Below are 20,955 nucleotides of genomic sequence, written 5' to 3' on the forward strand. Positions count from 1 at the left end.
GCAGAATCAAAAATATTTTGTATTTTATTCCAACCAAATATTTCTAAATTTTTGTATACAAGTCCCGTTTTTCAAAAAAAGACATTCTTAATTTTTTGGATAAATTGATTTTTTTGATTACATATTCTTTTAAATTTTTTCTAGAGCAGGAGGAAAGGTATATGTTTCTTCTTTTGAGGATTTTCTCAACTTTACTAACACAAGTAAATAAACTAAATAAGCAGGTGACAACTGTATTTATTGAGTAAAGTGAATATAATAACAAACTACATATCTTCAACACTAAAGTGACTTGTGAACTTCATTGAAAAGTTCTTACAAATGAAGCTTTATAGCTACATTTTGATATGGCCAACCTAGTGTTGACACCATACAATATCTACCTGATAATATTACTTTGTCTAAATGTGATCAATTTCTTTTCTACTAATGACCAAATACACTTTTATTCATGACACACATCACCCTGGCACTAAAATTCAGACTAAAGTAATAAAAGCTTCAAAGTAGCCAAAATGGGTGTAACATGGTGGCCATTCCATTTATAATTTTTCAAAATATTTGAGTTATAAACATGTCATCGAAGATCAGTCCTTTTTACTGTATATAGAGTTGTTAAGAAATGTGACAACTCTGATTAACAATACACTATTCAATATTTTTTCAATAATCACTTTTTATATTAGTATAACAAAATGCCTTGTGAAACTTTCTGTGCATTAGTCCAAATGACTGTAACATTAACAGACCTGTATGTATGGCTTAAAGATAAAATGCTATGTAACTTATTTGTCTTAAGTCTATCCAAGAAAAAAAACCTAACATATAAACTCCAACAAGCTATATCTAAGGAGATCTTGTAATAAATATGCACTCAAATATTAATAAATATATTTTTATGTATATAATACTGTAAAATAAACTTAAATCTGGCAGCACAATTGCACATCATTGAAAATTGTGAAAATAAAACAATTTCTAACATTTTTTCAAAAAAGTAAATTGTTTTGGGGACTTCATATCTGGCACTGAAAGCTGGTATCTCTACAGTTGTGCCTACAAAAAAGGCTTAAAGCACATCAAATCACATCACACTAAGCAACAAAGATGTTGGTGAGTTCAACATTTTGTACTAAAATATTTTTTCAATATTTCTTTGGAAACATAAATCATATTGCAATCACATGCAACTGATTAGAGACTTGAACATGGTATATCCTGCAAAGACTGATTACAGCAAAGAAAAAATGCTTTCAATGCTGTGATGTAGTAAAGGTAGAAACTTAAATCATGAATATTGTAATGTTTGGCACTCCCATGAGAATGTCCTTTTTCTAATCTAAAAGAATATGAATTGACTGGTTATGTATTTTTCAGCATCTGTTTTACATCATAGCTACATAAAATAAACATAATTATCATATCATTCTAAAATATAATAAATTAATATTGCTTTGTACTGAAAAGATATAATCCAATGTCTTCCTTTTGATTAATTACACAAGCACTTTTACTAATATAAAATATGTTGTCAAAGAGCTCAAATTTTCCAGAAAGAAGCCTCAACAAACAACATATGGCCAAATAAATGCTTTGCATATGCTAGCAATATCACTTTAGCAACACTGGAGTGCCCTTTATCACAACTACATATTGCCGCTGGCCATTGATTTCACATTACTCAAGTCCTCATACAATATTATTTATATCCCTCCGGTTCTACATAATAAGCACATCCTTAGGTGGACTTGTCACTACCATTGGAAGCTGTGGAATTCTCATCTTCATCAGAGTCATCCTCATCATGAGTGTGAGTGACTCGTTTTGGAGCAGAAGCACGAAGATGTGGAACATGGCTGTCTGATCTCAACAGCACTCTATTCTCCGCTCCTTCAGTTGTGCCCTGGTCAACACTATAGTGTCGCCCTCTAGCAGCACTTGGACTCTCCTCAAGGATATCCTTGGAATCTTCGTCGTGCTTCACTGTAGCCTCATGGGGCATCTGAAATAAATTCAAAATGCTGCAGTATGTGACATTATAATTAAGCAAAATAGCAGCAATGCATAAGGCATGTTCTTTTTTAATGACGGCATACCAAGAAACAGAAAAGCAATAGCTACAATCAGTTGTATTACTAAGTGACTTGTTTTTATTCTACATATATCAATAAACCTGTAGCATCATAAAAATATCATTGGACAAAATATTAATTGGTGACTATTAACAGATTGTTCATATACACCAGCTGTTGGTACCAGCATGTATGCATAAGTACATGAGTGGGTGGGTGCATGTGTGACCAACCAGGTGCGTGTGACCCAGCTTCTGTGGCTCAGTTTACTCACCAGCATGGGGGGTGCTTTGAACATGTAACTGAACGGATAAAACAACAAGTTGAGGAAGTTGGCTGCATATAAGTCTGCATAGCGAATCACCTGAGAAGCAAAGAAAGTCTGACGAGACCCTACAATAGATAAAATAGTGCATAAGCATGACTTACACTTGGTCATGGCAACCAACACAAATAAATAAATAAATAAATAAAAATAACATTTACATAAAGGATGGAGCACATCATATAGAATCATTTATTAAAATGCACTTTAAATTTAACATCATTCAACAGTGGTGAATAATTCGCATTATCATCTTTAATAAAAGAGGCTTATTTCCCATGACTTTTTCATAAGACTTATACTTACCACTTCTGAACAAACTCCCCATCATACCATAAGACATGTCCATTTTGTGCACCAAGTCCTGAAATATGAATTGAGTTATATTAAGTTTCAAATCATGTGCTATGAAGTTAAACATCCACAACCTCTAAAGATAAAATACAAATAGGAATGAAAATAAATTACAGTGAACAAACAAACTATACTTAAATTCACTCATGTGAATTACTAATTTTATCTAGACCATCATTCTAAAAATAAATAGTTATAAAAAAAATTAAGTGACAGAAATTAATACCAACCCTAATGCTTTTGTTGATTTTTCTTATATCTGGTGCTTGGGTAGCACTACTGTCCAGATCTCTGGAAGTTGGAAATAAATATAAACATCAATAAGCAAACTATAAATACATGAATCATAGCTGAAGTGGTATCACTAATGTAATCATGAAGTAAAAATGGGCAAGAAGACAAAAATAAAATGTCAAAATACAGAAGAAAAAAGTTATTGCAAGAATTAGTCAATGGGTACAAAGCTCAGATTGTGTTAGGTGAGAAATCACGCCAAGTTGTGCACTCCAAACCTAAGGCAAATATATCACTGCATTGCTACAGCATCACAATAAAACCAAGCACATATCATGTTCACAATTACCATGACTCCAACATTTAGACATAGAGTTGTCATGTTACATACTTGTACACACTGGCCAAGGTGGCATCCAAAGCCTGTAGCTGCTCATACATCTCATGCTTATCTGTCCATACAAATAATTCCTGGCTGAGCTCTGGGACTTGAAGGAATGTTCTCCACCCACGTATTTTCTTGGACTTCAGGATGTCACCAAATATATGGTCACCAATGTATAGCACGTCTCTGCCCTTTGCACCAATCATGTCTGAAAACACATCACATGACCCTGGGGAAAGAAAAAAATTGTATACATATCGAAATATTTCACCAACTGAATGAAATTAAAAACTGGAGGATACACTTTATTTTTGCCCAATCCTTGATTTTTTTATGTTGTCTGTTTTCTTTATGATAAACCTTTTTTATATTAAAGAAACAGTTGAGTTGAAAATAAAATATCAATATATTACCTCCCGAGTAAACCTGGTGTTTTCTCAAGGGTCCCATGTGTGTGCCTATACTATAACTGCCAGTTTTCTACAATTTTCAATAAAAAATATATAAATAAACTGTGTTATCATCTCAAGTCTCATATAGATTATACACATCCTTTACAGAAATTTACTACTGGGTTCCTACAGAACCTCCTTTAGTGTCCTATAGGATCCTAGAGAAATTCAACCCAAAATCCTGTTTTCTATAGGACACACATTAGAATTCCCAAAGTCTCATAGAGTCCTGTAGGATTCCTATAGAGTCCACGTTCTATATATATGTAAGGGGTTGTTAGGATTAAATTAAATCATCAAGAGAAAATAATATATTACTTCTATTAAAGTTCAGCCATAATTTAACACAGTTAGTGTTCAGTTACCTTGTCAAATTCATCAAAATCACTATTTCAAAAATTCACTTCAACTGCCTGGATAAAAGCACACAAATTTATCCTTAATAAAAAGTTTTTTTCATACCCTGTCCACCTGCCGCAGCGTAGTTCCTTCTGAGAAAAACAGGGGTTTCCTGGCATCAACCACGATATAATCAAAGTATGTGGTCCAATCTCGCACAACTTCACCATCCTAGGATGAACAAATAAACTTAAATAACAAAACATTTCTTTTTATGTCTTGTGACAAAATAAATACTAAATATATATCAGGTGCTTTTAAATAAACCATAGCTTACATCAAAATCCGACCAGCCAAGATCTTTTACACTAATTTGCAACAATCACTGGTGCAAAGACAGTCTGTGTAAGAAACTGATATGGCTCTTGTACAGAATGAGGTAGATACTAATGTAATTTGTACCCCTAACGAAATGCCACAGGCTTTACTGCAATGGGATGTATCTGATCTACATGGATTTGCTAGCTACTGAACTAAAATTAATCAATATGCTGTATATGTTGCTTTTTCTAGAGGGCTTTCATCTCAGCCTCAAATAACTTTTCCAGCCACGGTTTATCTTATTGAACTGAATCCTTGTGTTTACCCAGAATTTAGAAGCCATCTGATCATTTACTGGTGTAAATTTTCCAGGTGAACAAATGAAACACCTTTACAGATAATCCTCTGACATTTGCAAGAAGCTCAAGGCTCTTTATTGCACATATAGACAACTATTCTTGACAAAAACCTACAAACTTCATAAAATTCACTTACATTATTCTTCCGGTCCAGCAAATAAGACATAACTCCCTAAAATAAAGAGAATAATTTAGAATTAATACACTAAGCAGTGTTCAACTTTAAACTAAATAAAATCTATATACAGTGATGAAATAATGCAGTTCATGAACCAGGTAGTCTTCAATGACAATGCAAAATTTACCATATTTATTTCCATGCTAAACTGCAACTATGAGTACTAAATTGCTGGTTGTAATGCAAGCAGCCATAAAAATATTTAAAAAAAACATGAACTTACATTTGTATATTCATAATCACTATTAGTCAGCAGGAATGTTGCTGCCCCATGAGAGCGCATTCTGGAAAAATTATGGATGATTTTACACTGCAAGTCAGATACAAATTAAGGACAAGTTGTTTCACATGAAGTCAACTGAATGAAAGCAATCAAAACAATCAAAATTTCTCTTTCATCATTTTTTGTCATCAATTTTATGAAAGATTCCATTATCCCTCATTACGTCTAATTCATCTCATACTGCATATTGATCACTGGTATTAAATGCTGTTTAATCCCAGAAAATGCTAATAAAAATGTCTACTAAGGAATGAAGCTAGATAATCTACTGTATAAATAGTGATGAGATAGCAAATCTACATCTTCAAAATGTCAAACGACTATTTTATGTAACATTCCTGTAAACTATCCACTTACCTATCTAGCATCACAGATAGACGAGGATCTTTCACTACATATTCATCAAGGTTCTCCACAGTTGTAGACTTTAAGCTGCCCTGGGAGAAAAAAAGGACAGATGTTTTTGTGTAAGAGATTTGATATTTGATACTTCCAGGAATGGTAAATACTGCTGCTTGTATTAGTAAACAGCAGTACTACATTACTTCACAACAAAACAAGTAACATTTAATTATCATTTACTATGAAATATATATGTACATATAAACGTATACACAAAGTAACACTCAAGTGCCAACATAATGAAGGTTCAGGTTTTTCCTTCACCTTCAACTTAAATAAAACCACTTTAGGGATAACAACTGTTCATTTTGGCCAAAAAATAGATTTTCCTGGGGTAAAGGACAATTTTCTCACACTTTCCAATGGTTAATGAAACCACTCCCACATTCAAAGTTAGTCCCTGGTTTTATTTTTTCTAAAAAGTTTGTTTTTTTGTTATATTCTCTTAAGAGATTATTACAGAGTGTAGCCATCTATGGAGGTCACGTGATTTGATGGCAAGCACAAATTCCAGAATAAATGCGTTAACTGCCGTTTTGGTGGTAAAATAGAATTTATCATATTTCGGTGAGTTATTTACAATGTATTTATTGTGAAATGTGGACATCTTACAAACAGGTGTTATCCCTTTAAGCTTAAATAGATCTTTTAAAATAAGTGTTATAGCTTGTTGTTAAAATCAATGACTTCATCATTTTCTTTCATGGCAAAGTCAGATTCTTTTAAGAGTTTAAACTCTCCAAAGAAATATTTACAAACTTGAACTATTTAATACCTTGATATGCACCCAATCCACAGCTCCTCTCACATCTTGGAAGATAGACTTGTAGGACATAAACAGATCCCCATACTTAACACCTGTGTCCTCTCTGAAAAGTCATAAATGTAATGGACTTTGTCATAAAGATATATTCAAATTCATCTAATAATGATTTGCTGCCTTCATCCATTTTGTACAGCATCTAACCTTATAATAATTCACCAGCATGCAATGAACATAGTAAATCCGATAACTGAACAATTATTTAAACATAAACAAGGTTTCAAAATGTGAAGGCAAAATTTCATTTCTGTGCTATTTATAACCATCAGTCTTAAGGAATAATGTACAAAGCATGAAACATTGCAAAAAGTGTCAAATTAACTTATGTTCTTCCATTTAAACAGTCAATATCAATTATTAATTCCTTACTCAAATTTTGGTTCAAGAAACAACATTTTTTGTTGTAAGCCATTAAGCAAGCCTTTCTAAAAACTGTTATCAAAATATCACTTACAAATTATTCACTGCACTGCTAAATGTGTAACAACTATTTTTTAAAGTAATAATAGCTACAAAGTTTATCACATGCATCTCTTTGTCACAAACGATCTTGTCAACATGATAGATAAATCCCCAAGACAAGTTAAAATTATCACAAGTAGAACACTTGTATAGTCTGTGGGAAGAATTAACAATGTATGGTTGGAAAGGGTGTTGGAATGATGCCACTTCTTACATCACATGTGTACCATGAATGACAAAAGCATGCAGACAATGTCTACTTGGTAAAGCCTTTTAAAAGCAAATCTTTTACTTGCCCAATTTATTAAACATTGAACTGAATTTGACAGCAAAAAATTAATTGCATGCAACTGACTTGCTGACAACTTAAGACCTAGAATAGGGTTAATCATTTGGATACTGGGTCATACGGAAAGGTGCAGTAGAGAGAGAAGACATGTTAACATGATCTCAAGTCTTGCTCATAACCACATTCATTCAAACGCTCACTGCCAGATGGCGCTGCTGTCATGATGAGCTGAGCCAGGAGAAAAATCCAGAAGTTTCCTGGATGGCTTCCAACTGAAGAGGTTAAGAGCACCACATATTCTTCCAATAGTTTGAAAATAACACTGCTTTTGAAAAAAGTTATCTCTTCTTTTTCAGATATTTTGCTTAACACCAACTTAAAATATGCAACTGATCAAAAACAAATGTTTCTGACAAAAAACAGAATGTAAAACATCATCTAGGAAGCTGATGGAAGGCAGGCATTCTCTTCTTTAAAGATATATTAGGTGAACACTTCTTTCAGAACAATATTGTGATCAGGTATTTCTGCCTAACATAAAATATGTACTACAATAAGTTATGCATCGTGTTAATAGTGATATTATATTCAGAAACCATAAAATAAAGCAACAAATATAAGCTAAGCTCTTGGTGACCAGTAAATTCTCAAACTACCCACTTACCCAGTGTACCCCTCAGCATTTGTGAAGTAATCTACCATACAGGCTAGAAGATAAGTCTCTGAAATGCATAGAAAAGCTGTTGATGATAATGAAAACAAAACTAAGCTGTTGATGGTTAAGAAAGAGCACAATAATTTTAATTAATCATTTTAGCAGCAGGCCATTCCTAACAGTATATTTCTTGTTATCATATGAAAAGGTGAATCTTTTACAATATCGCTAATACTAAGGATAAAGCTATTGCCATTTTAATCTCAAACAGAATTGACAACATTTTTCTCAAATACAGTACTTTTGATTTTATCTAGAGCCTTTCATCCACTTAGAATCTATAGAATATGATCTTTTTGGACTGTACATCATGTTCAAATATGTTGGAATTCATTCAACTAAAGCAAGGTGTATTGCTACAAGCTGCCACTATAAACAGATTATGTGACACAGACACCTCCCTTGTACATGGTGTGGATGACAATGCACATCTTGATGGTTGAATATCATATAAGATAGTGAAGTATAGCATCAATTATTGCAGTACTAAATTATGCATTTAGTTCGCGTGTAATGCAGAAATCTTGTACTTCTAATCATATAGAGGATGGAAAGCTTTAGGTCTTTTGTCACCTTCACATTGCATAAATCATAAATCAAGAAGCACAATACACTTACCAGGCAGATTAAACAGTGTGTTTAATATATACAGCCTCTTGTCATCAAACTGGATAAATTTGTTGGGGTAATATTTCATCACTTCATGTCTGAAACAGATGTGCAGTGTGATTTTTTTTCTTTTAAACCTGTTATATCTCAATAAATTTATCTTTTTTATTGATTTGGTGTTATTTTGCAACAAATACAAATTGTCTACACTAAGTATGGTTATGCATGTTAAAAACCATTATTGTATTTTGTTTGTTTTTGATGTAGTACTCAACTGCATGTCATGAACCCAGTTACTCTGCTGTACATATTTGGTCCTACTTGCAGTTTTTACAGGTCAGTATTCTGCATTACATGTCACATCCATACAAAATACAATGATGAAAATCATACTTACGGTTTGAGAAAATAAAATCCATGGACACAGACTAAAATATTCCCAAACTGGTCAACTTTTAGCAGATTTCCGTAAAGCTTGTCAAACCACAAACCCCTGTGTACCAAAAATACAAAACTTAAAATCAAATTTAATTATAACAAGATATAACAACAATTATTACTATATACATATCTTCACAACTATCAAATGTTTAGTTTTTTTAAACAAATTAAGTCTAATATTGTTTTGACTAAGAAATCTGAATAAAAAATCAGAGACAAATTGCTGTTATATGCAACTAATGATTACAGCCTATTAATGTCTGCAGTTTAACATGCGAAAATTTTCATACTTAAAGAGGTGGAGTGCAAATGGTTACTGTCTTCTAAAACATCAGCAGCTCCTCTGCAGTTAATCATCTTTTCCCAAGATAAACCACATGTGTAGGTTTGTTTTTTTTTTACATTAATTTATTCTAATGATCCAGAACACGAGATTCTTGTTTTTCAACAGACACTGAGACAAGTCATTTATCAGTACATATGAGCAGAAACTCTTACACTCTTCTGCCATTGCACTCCTACCCAGCTGCAAGCAGCATTGGTAGGTAGGCTGCTGGCTATAAGCTGGCCCAGGTGGGAGACATAAGGACAGCACCAGCTCCACACATAGACTGCCTGCTCCTCCTGGACTTCAAAATAAGTTTGTCAGTCACATGTGCTTACATATGTGGTAAACTATCATAAATCTATCATGGTCCTTATTATTATTTTTTTTTTTAGCATTTAATAGAATAATCATTATCTGTTGAAAGAAGGGAATCCAAAACATAGTTGTTTGATTTCTAAAAATGCAGCAGACTTTTTGCCCTTCAGAAAAAGTATCAAACTTGTCAATTATAAAACATCACTCCTGTTCTTTAAAATACCACAAACTATCAAAAATTTCCCTCTTACATGAGTAAAACTTTTCAAGTTGTTGATTTAATTTCACATAAGACATCTGTCACTTCAAAATTATTGAAGAAATGCATTTAATTTTATTTCAGGAGTACATTAAATGGTTTCTATCTATTCCATACATAATTTTTCATATCTCTTATTTTAGATATTTTTGGTAATTATTAGTTAATTCATAACAATAGTCTAACTTGGAGACAAATCCATCCAATACAATAGGTCATTGTCAGAAGAAAGTTAACCTTGAATTTACCTCTTAAATTTATTTAACCTCCAATTCTCTTCAAAAGATGTCTGATAGGGTTAGGAAACAATACAGGCATGTCAGGCTATCAAATCACTAGGTTAATATATATAATAGAAATGACAGAGTCCAGTTACCCAAAAGAACTGAAGATCAATGGATTTTAATCTACTTACTGATATAAAACATGATTGCAGGCATTCTCATAGGGAAAACAATTCAAAACAGACCATGATAAACCTATGCCATTATTACCAAACATCAATGCAGACTAAGTATAATTTGACTTAACAATGGCTCATCTCTTCTTATTTGCATGTCATCATTCTCTTTCTGATATGCAAATACTGAGATGAGCTGTAAAGGATCAGCTAAATCCCCCTTACCTGACTGGAAATGTGGGCTGATATTGAAATTCTTTGATCTCGCTTGGATAGCCAATGTCAACCAGGCGCTGAACCACTAAATTAAAGGCCATGGACTCATACTGTGGAGACTTGTAGTCTACAAATGAGAAATAGCAATTTTAACTTGATTTTCAATACATACAATAGCCAATTCATATATCTTGAGTTTATTATTTTTAATAATTCTCATAAACATCAACCTTATTAGGGGCTCATTTACATTCACATTTTTTAAAAATGCATGATCATAATTATAATGTAGACTTTCCCTTATGTACCGATCATGAAACTGTTTCAGGAAAAAATTTAGGTACTAACAATCAGATAGAATAAATCTTTGCTGACTCCTGCTAAATTCAAAAAGCAAATACCTTTAAAAAATTAAAGCAAAATATCACCAAGCTATCCTAAGTTTAAAGCACATATTATAAGCCAAAACATTAAAAGAATGGTTGATTGACAAAACAGCTGCACCAAAGATCCCTAGGCTGTGCCTACACCTATACTAATACATGTAATAATACTGACTTAACAAGTTTTAAATATGTAGTGGAATAACCAGCTCTATACAGTATTTTATTCTATCACAAATACTTGAGATATACTGTACGTAGTTTCATTTTTGGTCAATTCAATAAAAAATAGGCATGGCAGAAAAGTACAAAATGATAAAAGTGGCCTGAAACTTTGACATGCCCCAGATTATCAGCTGTTAACAATTGCATGCACCTATTAACATATTGGACATATGTATGCTGTGCACAGCAGATTAACTTGTTTGCACAAAATTAACTACAACTACTGATTAAACATACAGTATAAGTAAACTATTAAGTTATTGGTATACTAGTCGATAAAATGCCCTTATCGGGCAATCATGTAATGTTCAACTACCTTTTAGGCCCTTTTCACCATACTTGACCCAGATTTTGTGCCAATCTAAAATACACAGAGCCACCTGGTACTACCATCCAGCTAGCCATCACTCTTTATGAAGGTTAAATTTTCCTATGTTGACAAAAACCTTGTCTTTAAATCAAAAACTGATGATAAAGAAATGTATTCCAAATCTAAAAATCATTATTTGAATTAGGACTTCATGTGAACCCTTTGAACTATATCAATAAGTGATAAAGGATACTTGATTAAAATGTTCATTTATCTGGGATCAACTAAGATCTCAAACAGCTTATTTACTCAAATTTTGAAAAATCAAAAATGTCCACAGCTATCTGAAGTTATTTTTGCACCATGTCAGCCATAGCTATCCATTAAAAATTCACATGATAAAAAGATGTTACATGTCCTAATGCAAGTAAATGTCCACAGCTATCTGAAGTTATTTTTGCACCATGTCAGCCATAGCTATCCATAAAAAATTCACATCATAAAAAGATGTTACATGTCCTAATGCAAGTAAATGTCCACAGCTATCTGAAGTTATTTTTGCACCATGTCAGCTATAGCTATCCATTAAAAATTCACATGATAAAAAAATGTTACATGTCCTAATGCAAGTATGTCTATATGTGCCTTGGCTCACACAGGAATTCCCCTATCTCCCTGTACTGGGAGGAACTAGACAAATCACGCCATCCTGTTTAACAGGTGCGTGACACATATCAAGGTTATGCTGCACTTTGGGCCCTAGGCAAATTGACTACTTGATGTTTATGTTAAATCAATAAAAATTGCCCACAAAAATGTCGTCACTGACAAAAAAATAAGCTAAGTCAAACAACCTGTGCCAACACAGAGATGTCAGATGACAATTTTAAATCCTGGCTAAATACAAAATTACTAATTCCACGATCGCATATTAAACATAGTATAATTATAAGACTTTAAAAGTTAATTTCAGTGGGAGGGTGGGCTTTGACTGTGTCTGTCTCAGAACCTCATAAAAGATCATGAGTCATTTTTGTGAGATTATAGCTAGGTAGAAGCTAGAACGCACCTGTATGAGGAGATCTTTGTGACAACTAGAAGTATCAACATGTATGTGTCCTAATTTACACACTTACCCTGATATTTAAAGTAAGAAGGTGGGAAAAGATTGAAAGGAATGATTAATTCAGTGAGAAGTAAAAGAAGAGCTGATAACCTTTCTAGACTGGTGGGGCAATGTAACAATTTAAATTCAAATCTCTTCATCTGTTTCAAAAATAATAATGAAAGTAAAGCAGTTCATCAATGCAGAGAGAAATAGCTTACCTGCTAAAGTATAATCCATGTCAAATCCATAGAATTTGATTTTTTCTAAATGTAAGCTTCTGTTGACAAATACCCTGTGAACCATAATGAATCAAAATATAACTGTCTGTGAGAAACCCGTCTTTATTCAACGGTTGTAAAACTGGCATGAGATTACTTCAAGTAGAAAGGCAATATGTATATATATGTTACACCAACAGGAAGTTTAAACTTATTACTCACCCTTTAAAAGACTTCTATAAATAGAATGGAATTCCATTAAAAATGATTCTTACACATTTCCTAGCCTAAGAATGGGTGTTTTTACAATGGCATTTTTTTCTAGAACAACTGGGTAACATATGCTCACATACCTTTTTATACCCGAGTAAAAGTAGTCACTGTCACAAAATTTTATTTCAAATCATTCTCAAATCTAAACAATTTTGTATTTACAAGAATTGAGTAAACATCAATATACCACGAGAAAATTCTTGTCTTAATCACCTATGTCTGGTTTCCCTTTTGAACTGCAATGGATCAAGCTCTGCAATGCTTCCATTACTGTTAGAATTGGCAACTGCTGCTGCTTTGGCTACTTCCATGGCATACAAATGAGCACTGAAATAATATATAAATTGTAACAACCATAACATTAATAAAAAAAACAGTATATTAATCAATTTTACTCTATTACATATCTCCCCTAAGCTATGTGGAACTTATCAATGCCAGAATAATGGATTAACCTCATTACTTCAATCGATCTTAGAAGGCTGCATTACTATTTCAATCATAATCAGTATTTCATCCTGCATCTAGGATTAAGATCATTTTATCAAGTTCTAGTCACTTTCTCAGAATGTAAAACATATCACATTCAGACCTCCATCCTGAGTCCATGACTGTCCTGCTTGTCACGTCCTCCTCCAAATGTGAAGTGAGCACGCTGTGCGCAAGCTCTCTCTCTTACATATGGGATATCAACCCTGACAATCTTCAGTCCACATGAAGCTATTACAGCAAATGTCTGCACTCAAACCAAGTGTGTGTTTGGGTGACTGCACAAACAATATACAGCCAATGCAACAGTTCAGGGATTCTCTACACCAGACAAAATCCATTAACACACATTGTCTATTTCCCCTATTAGATGAATTGATCTGATGAAACAAATCTAGCATATCTCTGCACAGTGAAGATGTGGTAATTCCTTTTAGGACTGCATCAGCAACGCATCCTTATCATTTCACAAACACCATTAGTTTGCTCCCTGCTTACATATTTGAGGTACAACACAAAAGCATTCAATTTATTTCACATTAACGACATCAGCATAGTAATGTCATGCAACATGGATCAAAATACCAATCATCTCACACTGCTTTCTAATCATAAACTGCAATGAGTGCAACTATTCTAAATTTAGATTACAATTTTACTTTCTGAGATCTCATGAATGAAATTATTTTAAGTACAAATACTACCTTAAGTTTATACAATCTGATCATACATTAAAATCTGATCAGGCATAAGAAAATGTTAAAATGCTGGCATACTGATTGCTCTTACAATCCTATTACTAGTGCCTTTGATCTGTAGGAGGTGCAGCCATTTTCAAGAGGATAGTGTAGCTAGTGGACCCTACAAGCCTATCAGGAGGGAGAGATACAGGGTTCACAATAAGATGAACAGATAAGTGAAAAAATATCTTAAGTGGGAATTAAATGAAATTTCTGTTGTTTTTGAAATATCTACATATTTGTAGATACTCTGAACCATCTAAAAATTAATGAAATAATAAAATGAATGCCCATGCTCAAATATTGCATTTGTTCTCATGTGGATGCAGGGGATGCATGTTCAGGTAACCATTCGGTTCCACCCACCCATCCTCTTCCTCTCATTGTGCTACAAGGTCAGAATAACAGGGTGCCACCAAAGTACACTTCTTGATATTATCTATCAATGAGAATCATCCGATATAGTGCCAAGTCCTGTGACTTACTGTAAAATCAAGTGCGATTTTGTGGAATTTACAGGAGAATGGGGTCAGAAATAATACCAGACTAATAACTAGGTGCAGCAACAAATAAAAGCTGACAGAATTTATACACAAATATTTTACATGTTGTTTTCTCCAATGTCATATTATATGTCATTACACTGCAAATTAACCATGTTTTGCACGTCACTTTTGTATGTAGATTTTTTAGATGACATTACTGGCACACAGTGTCACCATTATCACTGGAAAGTTAGCCCCACCTCAGAGGGATTCTAGCATGTTTTCTTGTCTCAGATGACATCATGCTATGCCAACAGCCTTGGATAATTGCCGGTGAGATACGTCGGCTAGATTAATACGTCATCTGTTTGTGCACACTTATGACGTTTACTGCATTCATATACCGTCGTCCTATCTAGTCTGCAGAATGCAAGTGCTCCTATCTAGGCAGTGCGGAAGATTATTGAAAATAGTTATTAAAGGTTATGTTTGCTAATTTATATGCCTTATATACTATTTTTACAATAGTTCAAGTGTACGTTCATGCAAATTTCGACTTTTTAAGAGAGAGGAGTCGCTAGTTTTGGTTTATCAGGCACGTAGTCGGGGGTTGATCATGGGGTTCTTACCAACCGCCATTTTTGTTGGAAAAAATTGCACTTTTGGGTAATATTTGTCTCCTTTTTCATAAAAAAGAATCTCCCCCTTGGAAATTGATGGCTACGGGGCCGTATATTGTTATTATATTGGAATGAGCGCCACCTATGGCGCGAAGTGCCAGCATTCTGGGATTTTACTGGAACGTGAAGAGAGTAGGGCGTTACTGGATACATTTGCACATACGTAACAATCTAGCCATCGTATCCCAACTGCACCGGAAACTCTCTATTTTCCATTCCAGCTCTGTCAGCAGTGTTCTCTGCAAGTGGTTTTGGGACAGGGTCAGAGAGAGAATTTTTGTCATTTATATTCCTCCTCTGTGTATATTTCTGTACTGTGACCCTGTGATGAAACATTAACTTCAATTACAGGGTTGGTCACTGTTACATTACCACACCAGGCACTCTTCTTCTGATAGCAATCAAGACAGCTAATTAGTTGTAATTACTTGCACCCCATTTCCATAGATTTTAGATCGATCTATCCCTGTGGGGAGTCTCACTAGATTACTGTCAGCTTGGCCAGCTTAAGCATCTGTCCCGCCTACTAAAAGCTGTAAGGGGGTAATTAACTATGGTGTCCGCTCGGCTGACTGCAATTTAGCCTGAACCCCCAGGGAGTTAGGTCGATCTAAATCTTAATCTCTGGATCGATCTAAATCTCTGGGAAAGCACCCTTGGTGACAGACAAAATATATACACTTGATAATAGCAGGATACTTCAGAATGAGGCTAATTGAGGGAATTCACAATACAATAATACCCTGTTCACACTGCCATCTGAAAAATCTGGATTTTAAAATTTGGATTTTAAAGTAAAAATTGATTTGCTTCCCTGTACACAAAGCAAAGCTAAACAGAATCCCACACTGAAAATCCAGGTACTGCTTCCTGTTTAAACAATTGTACATGTGCTACACAGGAAAACCCTGTGCACATACAAAAATATGGTGCCAATTTACTGCTCTATTTGTTCTCTGTTTTTTTTTTTTTTTGTTTTTTTTTGATCATCTGTTTTTGTTTGTCACATCAAATTCAACTCAAAAGACATTCCAGCATTCTCTTCACTCATACTTTAACAGCAGCACATGGGGGTGGGGGGATCCAGAGCTATTTACTGACAGTCTTCCAATTGTCTGTGTTGATTCATCCTCCAATTTTGACCATCTTCCGACAGAAAAAATTAGATACCCATCAATGTAAACTTGAAAACTGACCGTCTTCCAGAAGACCCAGAAGACGGCTTAAATCCGCCCCTGGCACATAACAAAAAAGTTTTCATTTCCCCACACTTCTGTGTGCACTTGCACAATGAGACCCTTATCAGGTGCTAGTTTTGGTGGGTTATTTAAATTGCTGTCGAAAATCCAGCTCCGTAGCAGGCTTTTGAAAAACCGATTACTACTAGTACTGAAATCCTCATACATTTTCACTACTGCAATTAATACAATCGTGTCCCAATTTTCTATTTATAATAACAGTTTTGGTGAAACTTGTTGAACATTTTCAGAAGCCAAAATGCAAAATGTTTACATTTTTTTCATTCTAGAGGTCCTTTGATGGCATCCTGATATTTTATTATTTCTTAGGCCTTGAATTGTAGGGAAGTTTAACTATCTGATTAAGTTTAAAAAATAATTCTCTTTGTTTTGTTTCATTCAAACAATCATACATTATGCCAGAAGTTGTCACGTCTTGAAGCCAAGAAAGTCTCCCCTTTTTTGAAGAATGCCTCAAGGGCACAGATTTAGACTATTATTGCCAATCAGCAATGCTGAAGAAACAGATTGTTTGTGAAGCCTTGTGGACTTTATTATTTAAATCAATTTTGCGAAGACAAAGGAAAGTTCTCCTAAGCATGTAGTTATAGGACTTGTTTGACAGATAAGTAAAAACATAAATGTAATGAGTATTTAGCATCTTCAGTATTTTGCTTGCTTTCTTAAGACAAAGGAAGTACATCTGAGTAAAGATATTAGATTTTCTCTTACATTTCATCAGGGTTTTTTCCCCCACAGAAATGAGGTAATTATCCAGCTGGTCTCTGGTAGAGTAGGATGACCATTTCAAAATAACTTTGGGTATTATTTCCTTATTTCTGCGGAAATCCTTCAACCCAAGGTAAACCCAATGACTGTCTACCTTCCAATAAAGTTTCTCAAGCAATATCTTGTTAAGGAAGTAGATTGCAAAGGTTTTACAATTAATTCTGTTGGGTCACTGATTTCTACCATCTGGTTCTTTTCCTGGTTTACGTACAGACAAATTTGCCTACATTGTAACTGCTCATCCAGACAGGTTTTCCACCATAAATGGGGACAAGTTTAGCGAGCAAATTCATGAAGGCTTATACCAAAACCATCTTTTCTATTGCCCTTGAAAAAGTTGTTAGTCAATGTATCATCTGAAAACAGATTCTCCCTAGCTTTCTCATACGAGATTACAGTCATGTTCTAACTGAACAATTTATAGAAATCATCCGAGGCTGTCTGTACAGTACTGTACTGTGACATCATACAAGATTAGTAAAGGTGAGAAACCTTTTACTAACAAGAGTGAAACACAATGAATGTCACCTTAGAAAGCAATACATAAGTAAGAGTACACTGCAAAACATGAGGAATACGTGCAAAATACTGTAATTCTACCAAATTTAAGAGAAATGAACCTCAAAACAATTAAAAAAAAAAAAAAAATTGCTTTCATCTATTGTTGCACCACATTCCCTGGTGTCATTATTTCTTATCCCATTCTCTTCCATAACTCATAAAATGTCACTTGCTTTTAAGCACGATTCCCATTTGTCACCACTGTGCAAAGAGGGTCCCATTGGCAGGCCTTCCCAACTACCAGACTCGGCACCTACGGGTCCAGAATAAACCGGTATATCTGACCACACTACCCGTTTTCAAGGTGTGTGTCAGATCGCATAAAAGAGTATCATACCCTATCACAAATTCTGTAAGCCTACCTGTCATCCGGGTATCGCGCCTCGTTTTCGTCAAGTAGGAGTCGTATGAATACAACAGACGACTCCCTCAATCAGGGGGTGGAAACGCGCTACTTATATGATTAAGACGAGCCTAGCCGTCAGTACCGGTTATTGTTTTGTGACCTTGAGGAGCAATTAGGTTTGGTCGTTGCGGCACGCATGAACAGTAGTTGAACTACCACACCTGGGTGTTATGTTTCTGACAACTGTTCACTCGTCATCGAGGCGCTTGTTCAAGACTACAGGCTGATATCTACTAGTACTACCAGTGGCTTCATTAGTAACGTTCCCACAATACTTAAGTTTTCTGTCCGTGCGTACAAACCCTGAAAAAGGACAGCCTCGCTGACGAGAACAATGGACGTTTCTCACCCCTCTCTAGGATTACCCCTGCCCTCAATCTCGTCCATCCCGGTAGTCATGAAAATATTTAACCCCCGACAGAATATGCTTCCGCTATCAAAATTAGGTCTACTTTTCTAAATTAATATATAAGTTTGCAAGTTCTTATTTACAAAACATCAATGGCTATGTCCAAACCTAAATTTTATGTTAAAATTGCGGTACTGTCAGATTTTAGCATAAACAGAGAAAATTGCAGCAGCGCATGAATCTAGATGAGATGCACTACTTTCCAACCCCGTTTAGGATCATTGCTATCACATCGCGCACCAGGCAAAATCGGTGTGGTGGCTGATACTCTGTAATGCGATCTGACACACACCTTGAAAACGGGTAGTGTGGTCTGATAAACCGGTTTATACTGGACCCGTAGGTGCCGAGTCTGGTAGTTGGGAAGGCCTGATTGGGGAAGTAGTGATTACAGCTCACAGGAAATAAAATCAGCAATTCACAAATCACAATAAATAAATCTTTACTAATATCTCATTGAAAATACAGGAAATAAGAGTTAAAAATCAAAAATCAATTAGTATAATGATTCATTTCATGGAAAACAAAGAATAAAGAGCCACGTTCCTTACGAAAAAGTCCTATAGGATCCTATAGGAAATTGGCCCAATTTCCTATAGGACTTTTTCGTTAGGTACTTTCAAGAGTCATAAGGATGGGGTTCTTCATGGATCATGCTAAATAACATGAGCATTTCACACATCTTGGGATATGAAAAGTGGCTTTCACGGGTAACAAAAATACCCAATGGGACCCTGTGCAAAGGGAGCAAACGACAGCACGGGCAAAAGGTTAGTAATAAAGTACACTATGACATGGTGCATACTAATATACAACAGAGGGATGAAGGCCACATCAACATGCCGTCATATCTAACCATGCCGTTGCAGATGAATTTTCACATTCATGCTCTTAAACAACATCAGTTTTGTTTTTATCATCATATCGATTGTAATTCTTCATCATTTATGCACCAACTTATAACCTTCAGACTGTATACTATTTTTTATCATTTCATACAATTAATACACATGTACCATGAGGCATGAAACATTAACCAAGTTTGACTGCGGAGATTCTTTTGTTACTTGTAATGTTAGTTGGTACGCAGTAGAATATAGATCTAGTAACGCTATTATCATTTACGAGTCTAGAATTAGAAAACGCAATATTAATATCATGTCAACAATGTTAATGCCTTTATGCGGTAGTTTTACATGTACCGCATCGTATTTCTACGTTATATCAGATACATTTCCAAAATCAAAAACCGTTCATGCCGTGAACACATCTCAGTATGTAAAGGAAAACCCCATGACATGTTAAAGTTCTTACCTTGATTTTATATTTCCCAAGGATATTGATAGTAAAGTGCAGACCTCAACAAAGTCGTAATAACAAACACCAAAGTACTGTTTAGGAAGTATATACGCAAAATAATAGTCCAAACAAAAATTCGTTTTTCAGAATTTATAACTGCAAAAATACCGACCACCAGTGGAACAAATTCTTAAGTACAAAGTTAGCTGCACAACTGAAGTTTTTTCTCAATATAATTTATTTAAAACAAGTATTGTTTGCTGCCAATAATATCCATCCGCAATTGCGTTAGATGTGATTCTGTCCGGATGTGTCAGTGGTAAAACTGTTAACTAAAATTTCATTCCTCGTGCAAAAAAGCTGAATCCTTTACAACTGCTACACCTTCTGACAAACTCATCATTATCTATACTACTAAGGAAAAATAAACTAGAATTACCCTTTTAAAAACATTTCAAAGGGACAAGCAGACGATTAAATCTCCGGCACTTAAATTTGCAGTAGGCCTACCGCCATCCAACCATTTAGGCCCAACTAGTAGGGCCTACTGTGATATTCACTATCTTTTCTAAATTCATTTGTGTGGTGATTTAAAGCATTGTCTCCGCTACTCAAATCAAGTTTAGCAATTCTTAAAAACTGTTTTCAAGTTGTTTTAAGGCCGGTCATAGTAAAAGGACCAAAGTCATAGAAACAAAGCCCTGGGCTTATAAGTTTTTATAAAAAATTAAAACAAACTTCCCAAAAGGCCAATTAAAGACGGGGATTAAGTACAGTGTCC

General features: G+C 34.5%; 1 protein-coding gene across 5 annotated transcripts; it reads right to left on the reverse strand.

Annotated features, from left to right (window-relative positions):
- Nucleotides 1–221: 221 nt before the first annotated feature.
- Nucleotides 222–20,378, reverse strand: LOC106160766 (cytosolic purine 5'-nucleotidase). Of its 5 annotated transcripts, none has more exons than XM_013537460.2 (19): nt 20,190–20,378; nt 13,292–13,405; nt 12,806–12,879; nt 10,571–10,688; nt 9,000–9,095; nt 8,612–8,700; nt 7,943–8,000; nt 7,479–7,550; nt 6,480–6,573; nt 5,660–5,739; nt 5,243–5,303; nt 4,978–5,013; nt 4,285–4,392; nt 3,784–3,850; nt 3,377–3,599; nt 2,982–3,042; nt 2,704–2,761; nt 2,347–2,465; nt 222–2,002 (listed from the first exon to the last, which is right to left on the reverse strand). In XM_013537460.2, the coding sequence occupies exons 2-19, from the start codon at nt 13,387–13,389 to the stop codon at nt 1,739–1,741; spliced, it is 1,776 nt and encodes a 591-aa protein (XP_013392914.1). In that variant the 5' UTR covers nt 13,390–13,405; nt 20,190–20,378; the 3' UTR covers nt 222–1,738. The 5 variants fall into 5 exon arrangements, with proteins under 5 accessions (XP_013392914.1, XP_013392913.1, XP_013392915.1 ...); XM_013537459.2 differs by lacking the exon at nt 20,190–20,378 and adding an exon at nt 13,671–14,162; XM_013537461.2 differs by lacking the exons at nt 7,479–7,550; nt 20,190–20,378 and adding an exon at nt 13,671–14,145.
- Between the last annotated feature and the right edge of the window lie 577 nt (nt 20,379–20,955).

The sequence above is a fragment of the Lingula anatina genome, chromosome 1 (assembly GCF_051362555.1).
Source record: "Lingula anatina isolate TDL-2025a chromosome 1, LinAna3.0, whole genome shotgun sequence".
Taxonomy (NCBI): Eukaryota; Metazoa; Brachiopoda; class Lingulata; order Lingulida; family Lingulidae; genus Lingula; species Lingula anatina.

Coding starts and splice junctions, on each gene's coding strand:
- LOC106160766 (XM_013537459.2), bottom strand. Junction 9,096..10,570: donor CAGCCCACATTTCCAGTCAG/GTAAGGGGGATT, acceptor TTTGGTACACAG/GGGTTTGTGGTTTGACAAGC. Junction 2,003..2,346: donor TCAAAGCACCCCCCATGCTG/GTGAGTAAACTG, acceptor AATTTATTTCAG/ATGCCCCATGAGGCTACAGT.